General features: G+C 35.7%; 2 protein-coding genes and 1 long non-coding RNA gene across 12 annotated transcripts; 2 read left to right on the top strand and 1 right to left on the bottom strand.

Moving 5' to 3' along the window:
- Positions 1-309: 309 nt before the first annotated feature.
- Positions 310-7,561, top strand: LOC104091062 (probable LRR receptor-like serine/threonine-protein kinase At2g16250). Its single transcript, XM_009596318.4, has 4 exons — positions 310-2,478; positions 4,893-5,021; positions 6,059-6,081; positions 6,514-7,561. Exons 1-4 carry the CDS (start codon positions 746-748, stop codon positions 7,125-7,127), a joined length of 2,499 nt encoding a protein of 832 aa, XP_009594613.1. The 5' UTR covers positions 310-745; the 3' UTR covers positions 7,128-7,561.
- A 565-nt stretch (positions 7,562-8,126) lies between these two features.
- On the top strand, positions 8,127-8,443 carry LOC138909442 (uncharacterized). Its single transcript, XR_011415711.1, has 2 exons — positions 8,127-8,288; positions 8,323-8,443. It is a non-coding gene; the product is annotated as an uncharacterized lncRNA (long non-coding RNA).
- A 1,251-nt stretch (positions 8,444-9,694) lies between these two features.
- LOC104091061 (AP-3 complex subunit sigma-like) lies at positions 9,695-16,701 on the bottom strand. Of its 10 annotated transcripts, none has more exons than XR_004505656.2 (11): positions 16,539-16,701; positions 16,370-16,412; positions 16,032-16,093; positions 15,799-15,895; positions 14,968-15,038; positions 14,254-14,345; positions 14,076-14,155; positions 12,339-12,430; positions 12,144-12,239; positions 11,825-11,918; positions 9,695-10,140 (listed from the first exon to the last, which is right to left on the bottom strand). XR_004505656.2 is itself a non-coding variant. In XM_009596317.4 (8 exons), exons 1-7 carry the CDS (start codon positions 16,605-16,607, stop codon positions 14,092-14,094), a joined length of 498 nt encoding a protein of 165 aa, XP_009594612.1. In that variant the 5' UTR covers positions 16,608-16,701; the 3' UTR covers positions 9,695-10,140; positions 14,076-14,091. The 10 variants fall into 10 exon arrangements, 4 of the variants coding, with proteins under 4 accessions (XP_009594612.1, XP_009594610.1, XP_009594611.1 ...); XR_004505657.2 differs by lacking the exon at positions 9,695-10,140 and adding an exon at positions 11,524-11,603; XR_685055.4 differs by lacking the exon at positions 9,695-10,140 and having other exon boundaries at positions 11,524-11,918.
- Positions 16,702-17,620: the final 919 nt, after the last annotated feature.

Below are 17,620 nucleotides of genomic sequence, written 5' to 3'. Positions count from 1 at the left end.
GCCATGACTGAGCCCATGGTTCGAGCAATAGATAGAAACACACATTTTCAGACCACGTCCCGCGGCTTCTTTTGTTTTTTACTTGATGCTGATAATTTTTTCATTTTTTGGGGTTTAATTAATCTGAATTCACCAAAAAAAAAAAAATTTATTATTATAGTTCGAACTCAAGACTCTAATTAAGACCGAAATGAACTTGTTTTTTGGGAACTTTTTGTCAGAATTATTGCCAAAAGGGGTAAAAAATTTACCCATAAAAAAGTAGTAGTAGTCTATTTTTGTTGATTTGTGAGAGGGGATTACAGTAACAAGAGTATAGCAGTGTTCCAATTAATCACAGAGAGTTCTTGACTCAGACCAGCCTTTCACTTTCTCTCTCTACATCTACTTCTCTCTCTTTGCTTCATTCACACCACTTTCTCTCTGAAAAAAAAAACCCAAAACTTTTGACCATTTTTTAATCATCTCTCTTACCCATCAACCGAAGAAACTGAAAGAAAGAGTTGGTAGAGAGAGAGAGAAAGAAACAGTACTAACACAGCACTCTTCTTTTTTCAAGAATCAAAAACAAAAGAAAAGCTTTTTTGTTGTGATTCATTCAAAAAGGTAAGCCCTTCAATTTTTCTGACACGGAATGTATATTCCCTTTTATATCAAGAATCGTATATATATATGTATGTGTGATTGTAGAGTAGAAAAAAGATGAGAATTTTCAATTTCGAAGTTAAATGAAGGTTCAGCTGAAATGTTGCACTTAAAGGGCAGAGTGGTTTTGTTTTGTTTTGTGTTTTTCTTGCTGTTTGACTCAACATTTGAGCAGGGTGTTGTCAGTTCTTTAGCTGAGAAGTTTGCGTTGCTTCAACTGAGATCTTCATTAGGGTTAAGAGCCAAAGAATGGCCTATAAAGGGTAACCCTTGTTTAAACTGGACAAATATTGTTTGCAAGAATGGTAGAGTTACTGAGATCAACATATCTGGTTTTAAGAGAACCAGAGTTGGGAGTCAAAACCCTCAATTCTCAGTTGATGCCCTCCAAAATTTGACTTTTTTGGAATCTTTTAATGCCTCCAATTTTGCACTTCCTGGCTCTATTCCTCAATGGTTTGGTCCTAGGCTTGCATCTCTTAGAATTCTTGATCTTAAGTCATGTTCCATTATTGGTCCTATTCCTTCCACCTTTGGCAATTTGACTAGCCTCTCGATTCTTGATCTTTCGAATAATAAGCTTGTGGGGTTCGTTCCTGCTGAATTTGGTTCTCTTCAGAACCTTACTTTGCTTGATATGTCCTCAAATTTCTTGAATGGAACTATTCCTCAAGAAATTGGGAGTTTGCTTCAGCTGAAGTTCTTGAATCTGTCTGGTAACATTTTATCTTCTTCGATTCCCGCCCAACTCGGTAACCTTTCTAATCTGGTTGACCTTGACCTCAGCTCCAATAGTTTAACTGGACAGTTGCCTGATGCTTTGTGGTCAATGCCTGGGTTGCAATTTCTAGATGCCTCTGCGAATAACTTCACCGGCGTTCTGCCAAATGTTAGTTCTATTGTAAATGCCACCAGCGTGGTGTTTAATCTTTCTCAGAATATGTTTTATGGAAATTTGCCATCTTTAGGCAGAAGCTTCAGTTTTCTAGATCTATCAGGAAACTATTTTCAAGGCAAAGCCCCTGATTATGGACAAAGCAATGTGTCAGTTAATAGAAATTGCCTCCAAAATGTAACAAGTCAAAGGAGTAGGAGTGAGTGTGCATCTTTCTACAGCGAGCGGGGCTTGTCTTTTGATGATTTTGGACAGCCAAATGCCACAAAGCCGCCTCTTCCAACTCCCGAATCCAATAAAAAGAGTCACAAAAATGTAATCATATTGGCAGCCGTTCTGGGGGGTGTTGGATTAATTGCACTCGTCCTTATCTGTCTAGTTCTGCTGTTTGCTTGCACCCGCAAAAGGGGTGCCACAACTCAAAGAGCCACTGAGGTTGGGCCAGGTCCGGCCAGTTCAAGTCCACCACCACCTCCCGGAGTATCATTGAATTTTTCAAGTTTAGGAGATGCATTTACCTACCAGCAGATTCTTCAAGCCACAGGTGAGTTCAGTGATTCAAATCTTATGAAGCACGGCCATTCTGGTGATCTCTTCCGTGGTACCCTAGAAGGCGGGACACTTATAGTCGTAAAACGAATTGATGTGCGCTCTGCAAAAAAGGAAGCATATTTGTCAGAATTGGACTTCTTCAGCAAAGTATCTCACTCAAGATTAGTTCCTTTTATGGGACATTGTTTGGAGAATGAGAATGAGAAGTTTCTGGTCTACAAGTATATGCCAAATGGAGATCTATCCAGTTCTTTATTTAGAAAAAACAATTCGGATGATGATAGTTTGCAGTCATTGGATTGGATAACAAGACTGAAAATTGCTATTGGAGCTGCTGAGGGCTTGTCTTATCTACATCATGAATGTAACCCGCCTCTAGTGCACAGGTATCAAGGCCTTGTCATATTGCATTTCTCTTACTTCCACGTGCCGCCACTTTTATGGTTAATATTAGAAATTTTTAATAGTTATGCTAGACTTACTTCTGTGATTTACTAGTGGATTTCCATGTTTGCAAGTGCATTTATGTCTCACTCTCATAACTACAAGTCTTCGTTTAAACATTGTAATCATAATCTTGGAAGAGTTGCAGCTACTCTTTCTATATGTATTCCTTGGTTGTACATAATTAGCGATTTTTTTGTAGACTCAAAAGGTTATAAAGGATATGCCTGTTAATTTAATAGTCTGGAAGATAATCCAGGACTGTGATGGTTTAAGCAAAAGTTTTCCTTACTAAAGTTCTATACCGTTGGTGTCACTATAACGTCTTGTCTCTGTGTGATATTTCCCCTAGGATGAGTGCATGATTGCTTTGCTGTTTTGTGAGTCACTATGGCTTACTCTAAGCAGTTAGGCCAAAATCATTATTCATTACTATTGGCGACCAAAGATGTAATTCAACTGCATCTGTTGCATTCTAATCCAACCAGGAAACTTCAAATTTTCAATTCGGAAGATTGTACCAAAGCTAGACCAATAAATGGAAAAGAAAAAGTTGGAATTAGTTGGTCAGTCGTATAAGTGGCCGTTCAGTTTTTTCATTTTTAGCAGCAAAGATTTGTTTATGTTTAGGAAAAAAAAACTATGTCTCAGTCTAGAGGCGGATCCATCATTTAAAGTTTACGGGTTCCTACATCAATCTCAAGTTAATAATTGGGTTCACAGTCATATTTATAGATATTTAATAAAAAATTTCATACATATACAAGATTTGGGAAAAAGCTACTGGGTTCCCGGGAACCCGCATCTTAGCCTCTAGATCCGCCACTGCCTTAGTCTCAAACAAGTTGGGGTCGGCTAAAAACTTGTTTCTGTTCTGATTGAGTAATATTGCCATTAACATCCAATCATCTTATTGAGCCCAACAAAGTTTCCCTTAGTTATATGTGGAAAAAAGTGGTGCACCATCACAATAGCGAATGGCTGTTTGAGAGCGCCCCTTTTTGGCTAATGCACATTGAAGATACTAGGACAATACTCTGAATGATAGCTATCGAAAATTGTAGTGTATTTCGTGTCTCTGAAGTCTGAACTACGTAGGACGAGATCTCCATAGAAGGCTCTCCTAAATTTTTTAACCGAAGATAGTTGGACCAGTAAATTCAGTGCAGTACAGGCTCTATGCACGTTAAGGTTCTTTGCAACTTTATGGATGTGTGCCATATTTGGCTGATTGAAATTAATCTAAAACCTAATTACAAATGACAATATTAGATATCCGCTCTCAGCTATTAGCTTCTTGGGATTAAGGAGACGGGAATGAACATTAATTCATGGTTGATGGTTTCTGATTTGTTATCAGTTGGAGATTTACTATGTTTATTGCCTCATTACACTATTATTATAGAGGGTTTATCATGTAAGGGCTAGCCTCCACAATATCTTGGAGGTGGAGCTTGAATCTATCAACTAGAGGGCTTCTCTTTATGTTTTTATGAGCTACATCTGCATGCAATAAATTTAAGATTTGCTTAGTAAACCTAAAACTTGGCTTTCAGGGGTTATGTTGCTATATATCGTCAAGAGCCATGCACTTATAAAAAATTTTAAAGCTCTGCTTTTATAGTTGCATGCATGGCTGTGATATCTCCAATCTATCCAGTTTCTATATGTTTTAGATTCGGTACGAGGGATGTGGCCTTAGATTTTGATGACATTAAAATTTCTACTGTGATGGGATATTGTGAATACACAAATAGAAATTTTTCTAACTATACAAATAGAAATTTACTTCTGAAACTAAGAACGGTTTAGTTTTTTATTCTATAAATTTTTTTTATTACCAATGAACCTTCTTCTAAACATCAAAGTCGTCATATAATACTCCTTATTTTTTGTACCTTTTATCTCCATGGTGCCCTTTTTAATGTCAGCTTGGATATTTATAAAAATAATATATTGTTGTATGCTTTATCGGCTTATTCTCCTCCTTTCTACCGAACGTATTCTGTTTATTGAGCCAGTCAGTGTTCAATACTCACTTCTCTCACACTGTTCATCTGCATGTTTTCGGTTCAAGAAATATTCTTTCATAGGGCATTTAATAGACTTCCCTTCTTTTTTTTTTTGAGAAAGAAATTATCGATAGACTTTTTCCTAAACCAAATATCCGTTCCAGAAGGAATTATCAAAAAGAGATGCTTCCCTAAATGTCTACATAGTTTTTCTGCTGTAATTCACCATGAAATCCTCAAGGTTTTAATTGCATGAGTTAGTTTATTGGATTCAACTCCCCCCCACCCCCCAAAAAAAACCTTTTACAACTCTCCTTTTTCCTTTGCCCTACCTATTCTTGCAGAGATGTCCAAGCAAGCAGCGTACTTCTTGATGATAAGTTTGAAGTGCGGTTAGGGAGTCTAAATGAGGTCTGTGCACAAGAAGGAGACACCCATCAGAACAGAATTTCCAGGCTGCTCAGGCTGCCACAGTAAGTACTTTATGATCCTATTTGTTTCTGGTAATGATAAATGTAACTTTTCTAACCATCCTTTCTTTTAGACGACAAAACTAGTTTACTACTAGATTGTTATGACTGTGGTCAATAATTTTGTTTCTGTTTTTTTTTTAAATAATGGATGTTAACATCAGGCGTTTTTATTGTTAACATGCTTTTCTTAACCTATCAGACAAGTGAGAAGGCCTGCATCTCCGATTTGATGTTATAGAAACTACTTGTTTCATCTGGTGTATTTTTAACTTTTATTAGCTATGCTATAAATGAGAATTGTAATGTTCATGCAGCAACCTTACTCTTAACCTCATCATCCTGCTATCTGTTGGCTCTAGCTTTGTTTTAAATTATGAGAACTTGTAATATAGGCCCTGGCTAGTGTAGTTCGAAACTTCGAATGATAGTGATCATGCAGTTTTATATAATCTTTAGTTCTTCTCAGTATTCAAGTTACAAGGAGCATTGTAAGTAACAGCGAGTCTAGTCTGAAAGACCATCACACACTTGTTACTTGTTCTATCCCTCCGTAAATTATTTCTTTTCTATGTAATATGAATATTTTTGCCTTGATTACCTGTGCCGTGCTGAAGAATTGGTTCGGAGTCCTATGTTAGATGCCAAAAGTTTTAGGTCTTCTAGATTTAATCTTCATGGCTTCTGTAGAAACTTTTCAGATTCTATTAATTTAGAAATCAAGTTTACGCCATTGATCATAATTACAGTCAATCACTATCCAGATTGATTTAAAAGTGTGAATATTGTTAATAATTATAGATGTTGGGTTTATTAAAACTTACTTTAATGATTAATATAGATAAGTGTCTTTCTTTTAGTGCAAATTACACAAAAGGAAACTTTTATTGTGCCAGATGTAGATGCATCAGGGACAAAACCCTCTGAACACCATGTCACAAGTGATAGGTTCTGTTGCGTTTTAATACTTAGACTTTCAACCTGTACTGCTTTATAGTTTTTACTGCTATTTGACATAGTTTTCTCTTCCATATTTGCAGGACATCAGAACAAGGTGCATCAGGTATGTGCAATTTTGTTTAGTTCTACTTCTCGTAAATAGACTTTACGCAAAATATTCTTAACATACACTCTATCAACTTAGTGTTGGTAACAACTCAAAATTGTAGGTAACATTTTCCATCTTGTTATTGGTGAGTAAGATCTCAAATTGGTGTAGGTAACAAAATAAAAATAGTACGCATTCATTGGAAGCCATGAATAACTAAAATTCTTAGGTGGAGTTTTCCGATTGAACTGAACCCGAAAGAAAGTAAAGGCCTGGACAATCGACAACATTTTTATCTTGAATGTAGGCAAAAAGAGCTAAGTATTAGGTGGCAATGTTTTGCTTAACCTTGCCGAATTACTCCTTGTTGCTCAAACTATCACTAAGCATTACTCCAAAGTCTACTTTTCTCTTCCTAAGCTAATATTCTTTTTCCGGAATGGACAGGTACAGCTAGTGCCACTTGTGCGTATGATGTCTACTGTTTCGGAAAGGTTTTGTTAGAGTTAGTGACTGGCAAGCTGGGAATCAGTGCATCCAACGACGCCAGCATGAAGGAGTGGTTGGATGGTACACTAAAATACATTAGTATATATGATAAAGAACTTGTCACAAACATAGTGGATCCTTCCCTAATCATAGATGAAGATTTATTAGAGGAAGTATGGGCGATGGCTATTGTTGCGAGATCGTGCCTCAACCCCAAGCCTTCGAGGAGACCGTTAATGAGATATATCCTTAAAGCTTTGGAAAATCCTTTGAAGGTAGTTAGGGAAGAACACACCAGCTCAGCAAGACTTAGAGCAACTTCATCGAGAAGTTCGTGGAACGCTGCGCTGTTTGGCAGCTGGCGTAGCTCCTCAGATGTAGCGGCGGTACCTGCAATCCCAGCAAATAAGTTAGAAGGAACAAGTAGTTTGAAGCAATCGGGAACGACAGGTTCTCAAGGAAGTGGTCATAATGGGGATAATGGTCATTCTTCATCAACTAGACGACAGTCGAAAGAGATTTTCCCTGAGCCGTTGGAGGAGCAGGATGTAGAGAGACCACATGAGGAGTAGAAGAGAGGTGATTGTGATTTATTCTTTGTTAATAATGCAGCGCGGTGGTCTGCATTCGGGTGCCTTGCCCTGTACATTCTCCGTTTTCTGAAGCCATTGTTTTTGTTACATTGGGTAATGGAAGTTGGCAAGAGAGCCTTTGTTCAAAGCAAACTTTGAAAATGGAGATATTGGGTTGTTTACCTGGGACATCAACATCAAATTGTTTATTGGGGTTTTGGGATTTTAAAGTTTTTTGCATTTTCTGGGGATAGAGTTGGGACAACAGGATTTAGTAGTGGTGGTTCTTTTTCTTGATTGTTTTGGGGGCTTATGTTTCGTTCCAATTCTTTTCTTATAATTCTTACTCTTTTACTATTCTCTCCATGGAATGTAAATTATACAGAATCTTTCATTTTCCAAATGGAGGAGAGGAAAAAAGCATTTCATTGGTCTTTTCTTTTTGTTGCTGAATTGCTTTGCTTCTTAGAGTTTAAGTCAAAGGCTTGCCCTTCTTCTGTATTTCAACTTATTTTGTAATATTGCTCTTATGCCAACTTTGTTCTAACATTCCAACACAACGGTTCTGGTCTACCATTGTTTTAGTATTAGTTTGGCAGGTGGTTTTGCACCCAAGTGTATAGTCTAGCCGTCGATAAAGCGAGTAAAATTGATGGGAGATCTGTACTCAAATAACAATAACAAACCCAGTGTAATCTCACGTAGTGGAGTCTGAGGAGGGTAGTGTGTACGCAGTAAGCCTGTTTAACGGGCCGGGTTGACCCGTTTTTGGCCCGGCCCGGTAGATAGGGGGCGGGCGGGTTGGGTTAGGGGATCGGCCCGTGTAAAAAAAAAAAACCGGTTAACCGGACCGGTCAAACCCGGTCAAGGAAAATCATTGTTGAACCGGTTAACCGGTTGACCGGCCCGGACCGGTTCAACAATGATTTTCTGATTTTTTTTTTTCTTTTTTTTTTTAAAAAAAAAAAATTCATTTGATCGTTGGTAACGCCCCCCTCTTCTTCATTTCTTCACTCATCTCTTATTTCTCAAACTCAAATTCTCAATTCAAGTTAAATAATGCCCCGTGATTCTAGAGTGCGCTCATATGTTTGGGAACACTTTGAGGTGGTAGAAGAAAATGAAGAAATTCACAAAGTAAAGTGCAAGAACTGTGGTCGAGTCTTAAATCTTTGTCGAAAGTGGGAGGGCACAGGCTGTTTAAGGAGGCATATGAAGAGTTGTCTTGAGCGTCCTCCAGAAATTCGTATTTAAGATTTTAAGTTGATTTGAGACAATTTGTGTTATTTTAAAATTATTAGACGTATTATGCTTAATGTTTTAGTTTGTTAGATTATTATGCAATGAAAATTTGAAATGAAACTATGAAAGCCTTTGAATTTAACACTCCAGAAGATGGCCAAGAAGGTCATATTGATTATGAAAACTTACTAAGGCAATGCAAAACCTTTGAAGTTCTAGATTTATATTTAATAATTAAACTTTGAATTTACTCTTTTTTAATTAATTTAGTTGTTAAATGTAAAATATAATTTGCAAGTTTGAACTTGCAAATTATAAGTGCAATTTTTTTTCATCTTCATTGTATTCTATTATCTTAAATTCTTAATGAAATATTCAAATATAAGAATTTTAAAGTCTTTGCATCCTTTATTCAAACACTCTTTTTATAAAATTATTTTTTTGTTTTATATTTTAACTTTAGTTATACAAAATTAAAATTAAAATAAAAAATACACTAACCCGGCCCGGCCCGGCCCCTTAGGTCCGGAACCGTTCCGGTTCAATTTTTGACCGGATGGGGCTGGACCCATTAAGCCCGGTTCATAAAATCCGGAATCCGGCCCTGAACGGTGACCGGCCGGTCACTTTTTTTCTTGACCTGGACCGGCCCAGCTCACCCGTTTGTCACCTTTAGTACGTAGACCTTACCCCTATCTCGTGGAGATAAAGAGATTGTTTCCCATAGACGTAATCTGTACTCAAATCCAAACAAGAAAAATAGACGTTAGGTAACCTTTTTTTCATCTACCTAAGCGTTGGTAAATAAAGTAACGGATAATGTGTTAGTGTAAAGTAATAGGTACTAGGTAAAATAGTCGATTTATATGCAAGTTGGTTCGAATACCGTAATTATTTTTTCTAAAAAAGGTTTGCCCGGTGGTTTTCCATGTACTCGACCTCCCAATTGGTTTGTCTTTGCTTTGAATCAGTTCCCATAAAAAACAAATGTATGGACTTCGAAACATTGTCTCATTTATTTTTTATTTTTGTTCGTTGCGAGATTGGGAGTAAGGCTGCTTATCGGACGGATTGGGCGGTTATTTACTCTTAACGGTTTGGCTTATCGGTTATCGATTTTTAAATGTATTAATCCGCTAGCCACCCGATAAGATATCGGGCGGATTGGTATCGGTTTAGCTATTATCGGGCGGTTATCAATTTAGTTTTAGTTAATTGAAACTTAACATACTTCAACACAATGTTGGGGAGTACATCCCCGAGACAACAATATAATAAATATTTCTCATACATATATATCAACTAAATTACACCATGAGGCCATATTACTAGAATCAAATACTGGATATCAAATACTTCTGTTATCTTCTCATATTACATGTGGATGGTAAGGGATTGAGAAGTGCACAGCAGAATATATCAACAGTATCATTTGAACAAATTTCTTACTATTTAAGAAGATGACAAATTGTTAAAAAATAAAAACACAACTTGGTTAACCAATTCGATAATCCAGCTGCGAAGTCCGCTACCATGTCCTCTATCAAGATGATATACTGGCGGGCTTCCATCGAGGCACACTGTTTGATGTCTTATAAACAAATAAATACTTAGTACTCATAGAAGTATGCATGTGATTCTCTTTACTCTATGTTGCTTAATGTATTGTGCAGTGGCACTATAAACTATGGTGATGTTGACAATCAGTTCTTTTTTATCCATAATAGTAGTCAACATTGCTAGCAATGCTAACAAGAAGTTGGTTGCCATCCTGCAAAACATTCAAATTATTAGCAGTTGTTCGTTCGTGCTTATATTGCTTTTTTATTTATTCATGTATTACTATTATTTATTATGAAACCTCCCACGCTGGTAATAAATAATTGAATCTTTCTTCTAAAGTTTAGAGAGCAACAGTAAACGAGTTCAATAATATGGATAAAAATAAAGTTTATATATATATATATATATATATATATATATATATATATATATATATATATATATATATCTTAACGAGTTAACGGATTATCCGTTAAGAAAATTGAATAATCCGCCCCCAAACCGATAAGCCGTTAATAAAAAAAATTTAATTTGTTCCCCGTCCGTTAAACCGATACCAATAAGCCATTAAGTTTCGATTTCAATTCGGTTTTGAACACCCCTAGTCGGGAGAGAAAAGTCGTATACATTTACCAATTTGGTTTGTTTTTTCTTACTATTATTAAATTTTTCTTCAGACTCGTCAAAGAAGATTAAGGGTTGGAAAAAACAAGATATCACAGACAAACACAAAAAGGTCCCACCCAGATTTGAACTCGGGTTACTGGATTCAGAGTCCAATGTCCTGACCACTAGACCACCTTATGTTAGCTGCTTCGGTAAGAATATTTGGACTAATATCTCCTAAAAGTTCATCTGCAAAACACTCTGATCATTTTACAAGTTAAAAAGAACCTCGTGCATTTCGGGTATTTGCCTTCGTGACTTTTTATAGGAGATATTACTCCAAATATTCTTACCTGAAGCAGCTAACACAAGGTACTCCAAATATGCTTTTTTAATTTCAACATTATAAAAAGTCATGAAGGCAAATACCCGAAATGCACGGGGTTCTTTTTAACTTGTAAAATGTTCGAGCGTTTTGCAGAAGAACTTTTAGGAGATATTACTCCAAATATTCTTACCTGAAGCAGCTAACACAAGGTGGCCCCTTGAAATTAAAAAAACATCTTTTTTAGATTTTTTGTGTGTAAAAGATAGATCTTTTATGTGTCCTTTTGTAAAAAAAAAGAAAAAAAAAAAAAAAGGTCATAAAACTAAAAACAAATTTGTAACGAGCCACAAAACCATTTGACTCGTCCATTTCTGAAGTCCTATTATATCATTGACTTGCAATCAAGTTGTTACTCGAGCTTCAAGATTTTAACGTCCGAATGCTTTTCCATTTTCTCGATCAGTTTTAGTTTAGAAAGAAAAAGTCAAAGGTTAACATGCATTTGTTGCGAGTTTATTATATTATACGTTTAAACAGTGATTAACCACATACCCTAGTGTGACTGGAATTACCAATCCACAGGTTGGAGTTAGAGGTGAAGAAACCAAGTAAGTGTTAAATTGAAAACTGTATAGAATAGCCTAGCTACTCTGGTGATAGCCATAAATAGCGTCAATACTAAATACTGTTGCTGAATCATACTCTCCAATTCACTATTGACCCAGCACTCCCTGCAACTTTAATGCATTAAAAAGAAAAATGAATGGTATTGAAGGTTTTGGGCAGAGTGTTACTGCTATTTTAGACTTTAGCCAAAAACCATCTGTAGATGACAGAAATTGATGTTGCCTATGCTTAAGGTTTGTTAAAAAATTTCCAGACAGTTGGACCATAAGCCATAAATTGCCCCTTTTAATTTTGGCTATTGTCTTTATTTTTGAGCTGAGTATTGGAGTACCTCATAGACAGCTAATTGAATGCAAGTCTTATAACATCATGGTTTGTAGAGATATGCAGAGATTTCCGGACCAGCAGACAGGGAAAAAGAAATTCTGCAGTCATAAATTTAGAGTTGGGCTGAATTTAGCTATTGTCAGATCAAGGAGATGAACAATATAAACACATTACAGATCGTACCCAAAAACAAGATTTCATTCTAACTTCTTTTTAATAAGAGTGATATTTGGGTCAGCTTATGCGCATCTAGACTATTTCAAGGTTCAGGTAGGGGTAACTCTGCTAACCAAAGTTTAAACAAATAGGAAGAAATCACTTACCGGTCTTTGTGTCTTTCAAGATTTGAACCCTGTTCTCTCATGGTTTTCACTTGTTTCAATGAATGCTAAGCCACATCCCCTCCTAAGTAATCGTTCCTAGATAAATTTTTTATCTTTAATTCAAAGCTTGGCAACAGATATAAGTTCAATGCTTAAGAACAGGAACCTAATGACACTTTTGTCCAAGGAGCAAACCTGGAACCTGTATCTGTTTAACATTTACCAGCAGTTCTTTGGGAATATGATATAAACAAGTTTTGCCAATGACCAGCCTGGAGCTATGTGATCTACACACAGGTGCAACACTTCAGTGGTCAAAATTGAAGTGTCATTAGCTTGACTAGCATTCACTCAAAGAAATGAGAAAGGGGTTGAGAGAACAATATTCTCAATTCATCAGAAACAATTCTTTCCACTTAGCTCACCAGAATCACTAACAATATCAATAAAATTCATAAATTTCTTCCTCCAATTTTCTATCTGAAGATTTTCATTAAATGCAAGCTTACCCTCTTTCTCTCAAAACTTGAAGGTAGCAGCACAAACTTTACACAAGCTAAAGTAACACCGTCTTAGGGAACACTGTTAAGGAATCATAAATTTAGCGATAATATACTTGCTATTCTTTTCGTCCAAAATGGCTGCATGTGCTCGTTTTAAATAACTCATCAGTCTGCAGCACGAGCACTGTCAGTACCAGATGCTAATTGAGCTTACAATGTGCATCTTAGAAAAGCTATATGGTGTTTTGGCATCTTCAGGAGATTGAAACCACATTCATAGGCTGAATGTTTTTCAGATAAGTCAAACAACTAGAAGAAATGGAAAAGGAAGACCGACTCTAATTTAAGAAACTAGTGGACTCATCGCTAATTGACATGATATGCTAATTAAAACGCACAGAATTGAATAAAAAAGGCAGCCCGGTGCACGAAGCATCCCGCATTCACGCAGGGTCCGGGGAAGGGCCGCACCCTAAGGGGTGTGATGTAGGCAGCCTACCCTAATACAAGCATCAGTGGCTGATTCCACGGCTCGAACCCGTGACCTGTAGGTCACATGGAGACAACTTTACTGTTGCGCTCCCCTTCAAAAGGCACAGAATTGAATGCTCTAAAAAGTTTAATCAAATGTTCTAAAAAGTTTAATTTCCTGAAACTATTTATTGTAAGAAAAAGAATAAAGAAAAAAAAGTTTAGTTTGTTGAAACTAGGGTAAAGGAAGAAGGATGCGTGCAGGCAAAGCATCGAAAAGTATGCTAAGTCCTATAAAAGTTGTTTCTTTTAGGCAATGAGTCATTTAGCAATTGGCTTCATATTGTTTATACGCAGATACCCAGAGACCAAAACCATGTTGTATTCAAATGGCTCGCCATCATGATTTAAAGGCCAAATGCCAGAAATTCCAAATCAAACCATAAGAAGAAGAATAATCTTGTGGTAACATCTACAAGGTCTCGGGACAGATTTCCCTTCCCCAAAATAAGCAAAAAGGAAATCAAAGAGGCACTTCAAACTTATTAATCAACAAAAAATCATCCGTCCATAATGATTTGACATAGTGCACATGCCCCGGGGAGTCTCATTTTCATGTACATGTCAATTTGGTGATGCATGCCACAATGTAACAGATACAACTAGTTAAAAGAAATATCCTTATAGGCACCAAAACACTTTCTTATATTCACTTCAAGTTACTACCATTTTTCCTTTTTCCTCCAAATGGGATAGAACTTCAAACGTCACAACTCACAACTCAACTCCATCGAGAAACGATGAACAGTTCAACTTGAAACCACTGTAACTCTCTGAAAACTCTCGTGTTTCAAGGACCAAAAAGTAATAGTTCAACAACTTGGTTGACAAATACTGCCCAGCTCATGTTCAGCCACTACTGGCTGACTGATTATATGAATTTTCCTACAGTACGTACCACAGTCAAACGTGTGCTATCGACCTTGCCAGCCAGTTATTGATGAAACTCCCATGATTGAATTTGCAGCCCTTTCCATCCTGAACAAGAAAAAACTGTTAGCATCTTGACCTATTTCTGGTGAATAATAAACAAAAGAAAGGAAGAACAAAAGAAAGATAATGGGTGTAGAAAGTACTTAGAGATTTCTTCAACTGCCTTCACCACTTCTGAAGAATTTGTCTCAAGAACTTGACCTCCCAAAATAATCTCATCTAATACAGCATGCACCTACAAAGCCTCAATACATCAGCAAACTCTCAAACATGAAAATTGAAGTTACTGAAGTTAGGATGTCAATGCTAATAAGAACTTATCGACAGGCCAATCTCTTCTTTGTTCTTGGATAACTTACAACCTATTCCTAAGAAGAGTAGTAGTAGTACTCAAATTCATAAAGTAAAACCTATCAACTGACCTCAAAAGAAGTAAACTCCATGTCTATGATTCACCACCCATCATTTCTTATATCTCAAATCCTTGGTGCATCATAAAATTAACTTGCTCTAAATCTAATAAACTTAAGCATCCCTTCGTTTCTAGAAGGGCCCACTTACTACTAATCATTTAGCCATGCTTCTTAATCAATGTTATTTTAGGGACAGTTGACTTAGTCCAGTTGAGATTTTTGGCAATTAAGACAGCTCCTGAGGTCTTAAATATTAAGGACACCCGAAGTTTTAGTGCAAGTAACAAACTAAATCACAAGTTTCTCATCCTTGATTATGTCAAATGCAAATAAGACAGTTGTCCTCTGATATAAAACCCAAAGGAATCAGATCTCAGAACAACTGCATGCCTTTAAATGATACATGCTTCGTGATACTAAAACAAAGAGAGATGACCGACTGACCTTGTTAAAATTGAATACTATATCAAGTTCACGTACATTGCTGAAACATTTGTCCATTGCCTCGACAAAAACTGAAATTGTCAACAACATATCAAGGTAGTAAATCTTGGAGGCCGACCATATGTGCATTAAAGTAAAAATCCAATGCTTGGAATATGTTCCGGACTTCTAAACCAGGTTGTTAAATCGTGTTCAGGTATTCCATCATAAGACAATGCAAATGCACACACTTATTATATGAACAAAAACATAGAAAAGATTAGCAGTAACCAATTAATTCCTGCCTTTCCAATGAGACCTATAGACATAGTTCAACTCCCAAAACATTAATGCAGCACTCCGTCCAAATTTTAGATCTTGTTAAAAATTGGTACTGCATAAGCACTTACACAGACATGGATCTCAGACCGCCATAATATATAAAATGCTCTAAGTACATATTTCTTCTCATATACCATATCTGTACTATTTTAGTAAGGGGAGACATGTTTGCTAAAGTTTCTTTACAGCAAGTAGCACTTTTTATTCGGTTTTAGTATTTTGCAGCCAGCCGAAACAAGCAAGAAATCATTTTAAAGCCTCAGGACGAGTTTGTTTCCTCTCAAGAGTTTTGTGCCTGAACTTATCAATACAAAGGAAGAAAAGCAAAAATAGTTCAAAAATCTATCAAAGAAGAGAGATTTAGCTCTTTGAATAACTTAAATATAATTCCTCCTTGGATAATGAATACTCTAACTTCCGCGGTTCTTCCATTAAACAATCTATTTTACTAAATGATAACTTCAAAGTTAAAGGTATCTGAATCGGCATGACCAGAGCCTGAGTATATACCTTGCATGAGATCAAGCATTGCAAGCTCATTTTCGGAGCTGTCAAATATGAATACAATATGTAGTGTGGCATAAGTCTTGTATACAAGCCGAGTATCCTGCATGTGCGGAGGCACAATATGTGAATCTTTCTAGGTTTTTCTTATGTTTTACATGTATTTTGAGGGATAATAAATACAATAAAGAAACCAAACTCAGAGAGATACAGAGAGAGTAGACAGGAAAAACACATACTGATCCAAAGAGGGAATCAACCTTGACGAAGTTGCTTACATTCTCTGCTCTACTGCTTAAAACTGCACTTCAACACAAAATTGTCACCAAAAAAATGATTCAAAAGATATCAACAGTATACAAATCACCACATAGAAAGAAAAAAAATATGAAACTGGCAGTGCCATAGAATCATTTTCTAAAACCTGCCACAGTAAAAATGAAATGGGTTATTATGGAATACAGTTACAACCCAATCAATATGTATAAAGATTCAAAAATTCAATCTTTATTCTTTATTTTTTTTTAAAAAGACATACTAAAATAAAACGAAGAAAAAAATTAAATGTAAGTAGAACCTCCGAAAATTCTTCGAATAAGCTCTTGTTGTTTCTCTGCAGGCTAACCTTACATTTCAAGTAACAATTGATTTAAGAAAGAAGTAAATTCACAAAAATATAAATAAAAAACGAGCTTTAATATATTGTTCTTCCTTTTTTAAAAGTAAAAGGGTTAAGGGAGACTGACATGATAATCGTAGAATTTGACAAGACGAGGCTTGCCCTTATCATTCATTACGATTACTCCCTTTATCATCCTTTGATTGATTCCAATTTTCAACTGATCGTCTCCTCTGTGACTGCTTCTAAATCTTGGCGATTCTAATATTGCGTATTGCTTTGTGTTTGGTACTCTTTTATGTTTTGATTATTACAGTTACACACCCTAAATGTGGTGAAATGCATATTCGAGCACCAGTAATTTTTTTTTGTGTGTGTAATTATCGTTATTATTCTATGCTTAGGGTGACAAATTCTAAATTCAATAGCGTTGCCCAAATTGAATTTTGTTTTCTTATTAATTATGTAACACAAATATTTCCTATACCTTTCTTGAACATTTCTACCCTGATTTTCGGGTCAATTGGTTTTTTGGCCTTTTACAAACTTGTTTTTAGTTTTATGACCCAACCTCTTTTTTTTACACATAGGAGATTTACTTTTACACGTAGGAAATCTTTCTTTTACACGTAAGAGATCTAAAAAAGATATTTTCTTAAATTCAACATTGAAAAAAGGTCTTGTAGGCCTAAAACCTCCTGATTTTCTAGGTTTGATCCTAGTATTTGGAGTTGTCATGTTTTCGTAGTTAGAAGCCTTTTTTTGTATTTTAATTATCACATAGTATTAACTATGAAGTGAATATATAATAATACACCCAAACAAAAAGTATTTAAGTTGTCAAAAACTTAATACTCACTTTAGTTTAATTATCAATAATTTCACCAATTACTACTTAAAACATATATGATTTCCTAATCTAATTCAAAAAATATTGAAATATAATGCAAACAAAAAATTTACAATGCAACGTGCTCTTTATATTTCAATCGTTAGTTTTAGCTCTTAATCGTACTGTTTTATTTTATACACCACTTTTTAAAAAACGCACATTTCTGTGTCGAATAATTCGTAATTTTAAACTCTCATTTTAATTTTAATGGCATGATCTTATAGCCATAAAAATTGCATAACATATTGAATATCTTAAGTTCTAATGATACCTTTGTACTAAATTTTTTAACATTCTCAATCAAATATCGACATATA

This window comes from Nicotiana tomentosiformis, chromosome 1 (assembly GCF_000390325.3).
Source record: "Nicotiana tomentosiformis chromosome 1, ASM39032v3, whole genome shotgun sequence".
In the NCBI taxonomy this organism is placed as follows: domain Eukaryota; kingdom Viridiplantae; phylum Streptophyta; class Magnoliopsida; order Solanales; family Solanaceae; genus Nicotiana; species Nicotiana tomentosiformis.
This window is presented reverse-complemented; position numbering and strand designations above follow the sequence as displayed.

What these genes read in the sequence shown, in the direction of transcription:
- LOC104091062 (XM_009596318.4), top strand. Translation starts at nt 746, where the DNA reads ATGTTGCACTTAAAGGGCAGAGTGGTTTTGTTTTGTTTTGTGTTTTTC. An exon ending in AACCCGCCTCTAGTGCACAG is followed by an intron (nt 2,479 to 4,892) that starts GTATCAAGGCCT and finishes CTATTCTTGCAG; the next exon opens with AGATGTCCAAGCAAGCAGCG. An exon ending in AGGCTGCTCAGGCTGCCACA is followed by an intron (nt 5,022 to 6,058) that starts GTAAGTACTTTA and finishes CCATATTTGCAG; the next exon opens with GACATCAGAACAAGGTGCAT.
- LOC104091061 (XM_009596317.4), bottom strand. Translation starts at nt 16,607, where the DNA reads ATGATAAAGGGAGTAATCGTAATGAATGATAAGGGCAAGCCTCGTCTT. An exon ending in AATGCTTGATCTCATGCAAG is followed by an intron (nt 15,039 to 15,798) that starts GTATATACTCAG and finishes TGACAATTTCAG; the next exon opens with TTTTTGTCGAGGCAATGGAC. An exon ending in TAGTATTCAATTTTAACAAG is followed by an intron (nt 14,346 to 14,967) that starts GTCAGTCGGTCA and finishes GAGGCTTTGTAG; the next exon opens with GTGCATGCTGTATTAGATGA.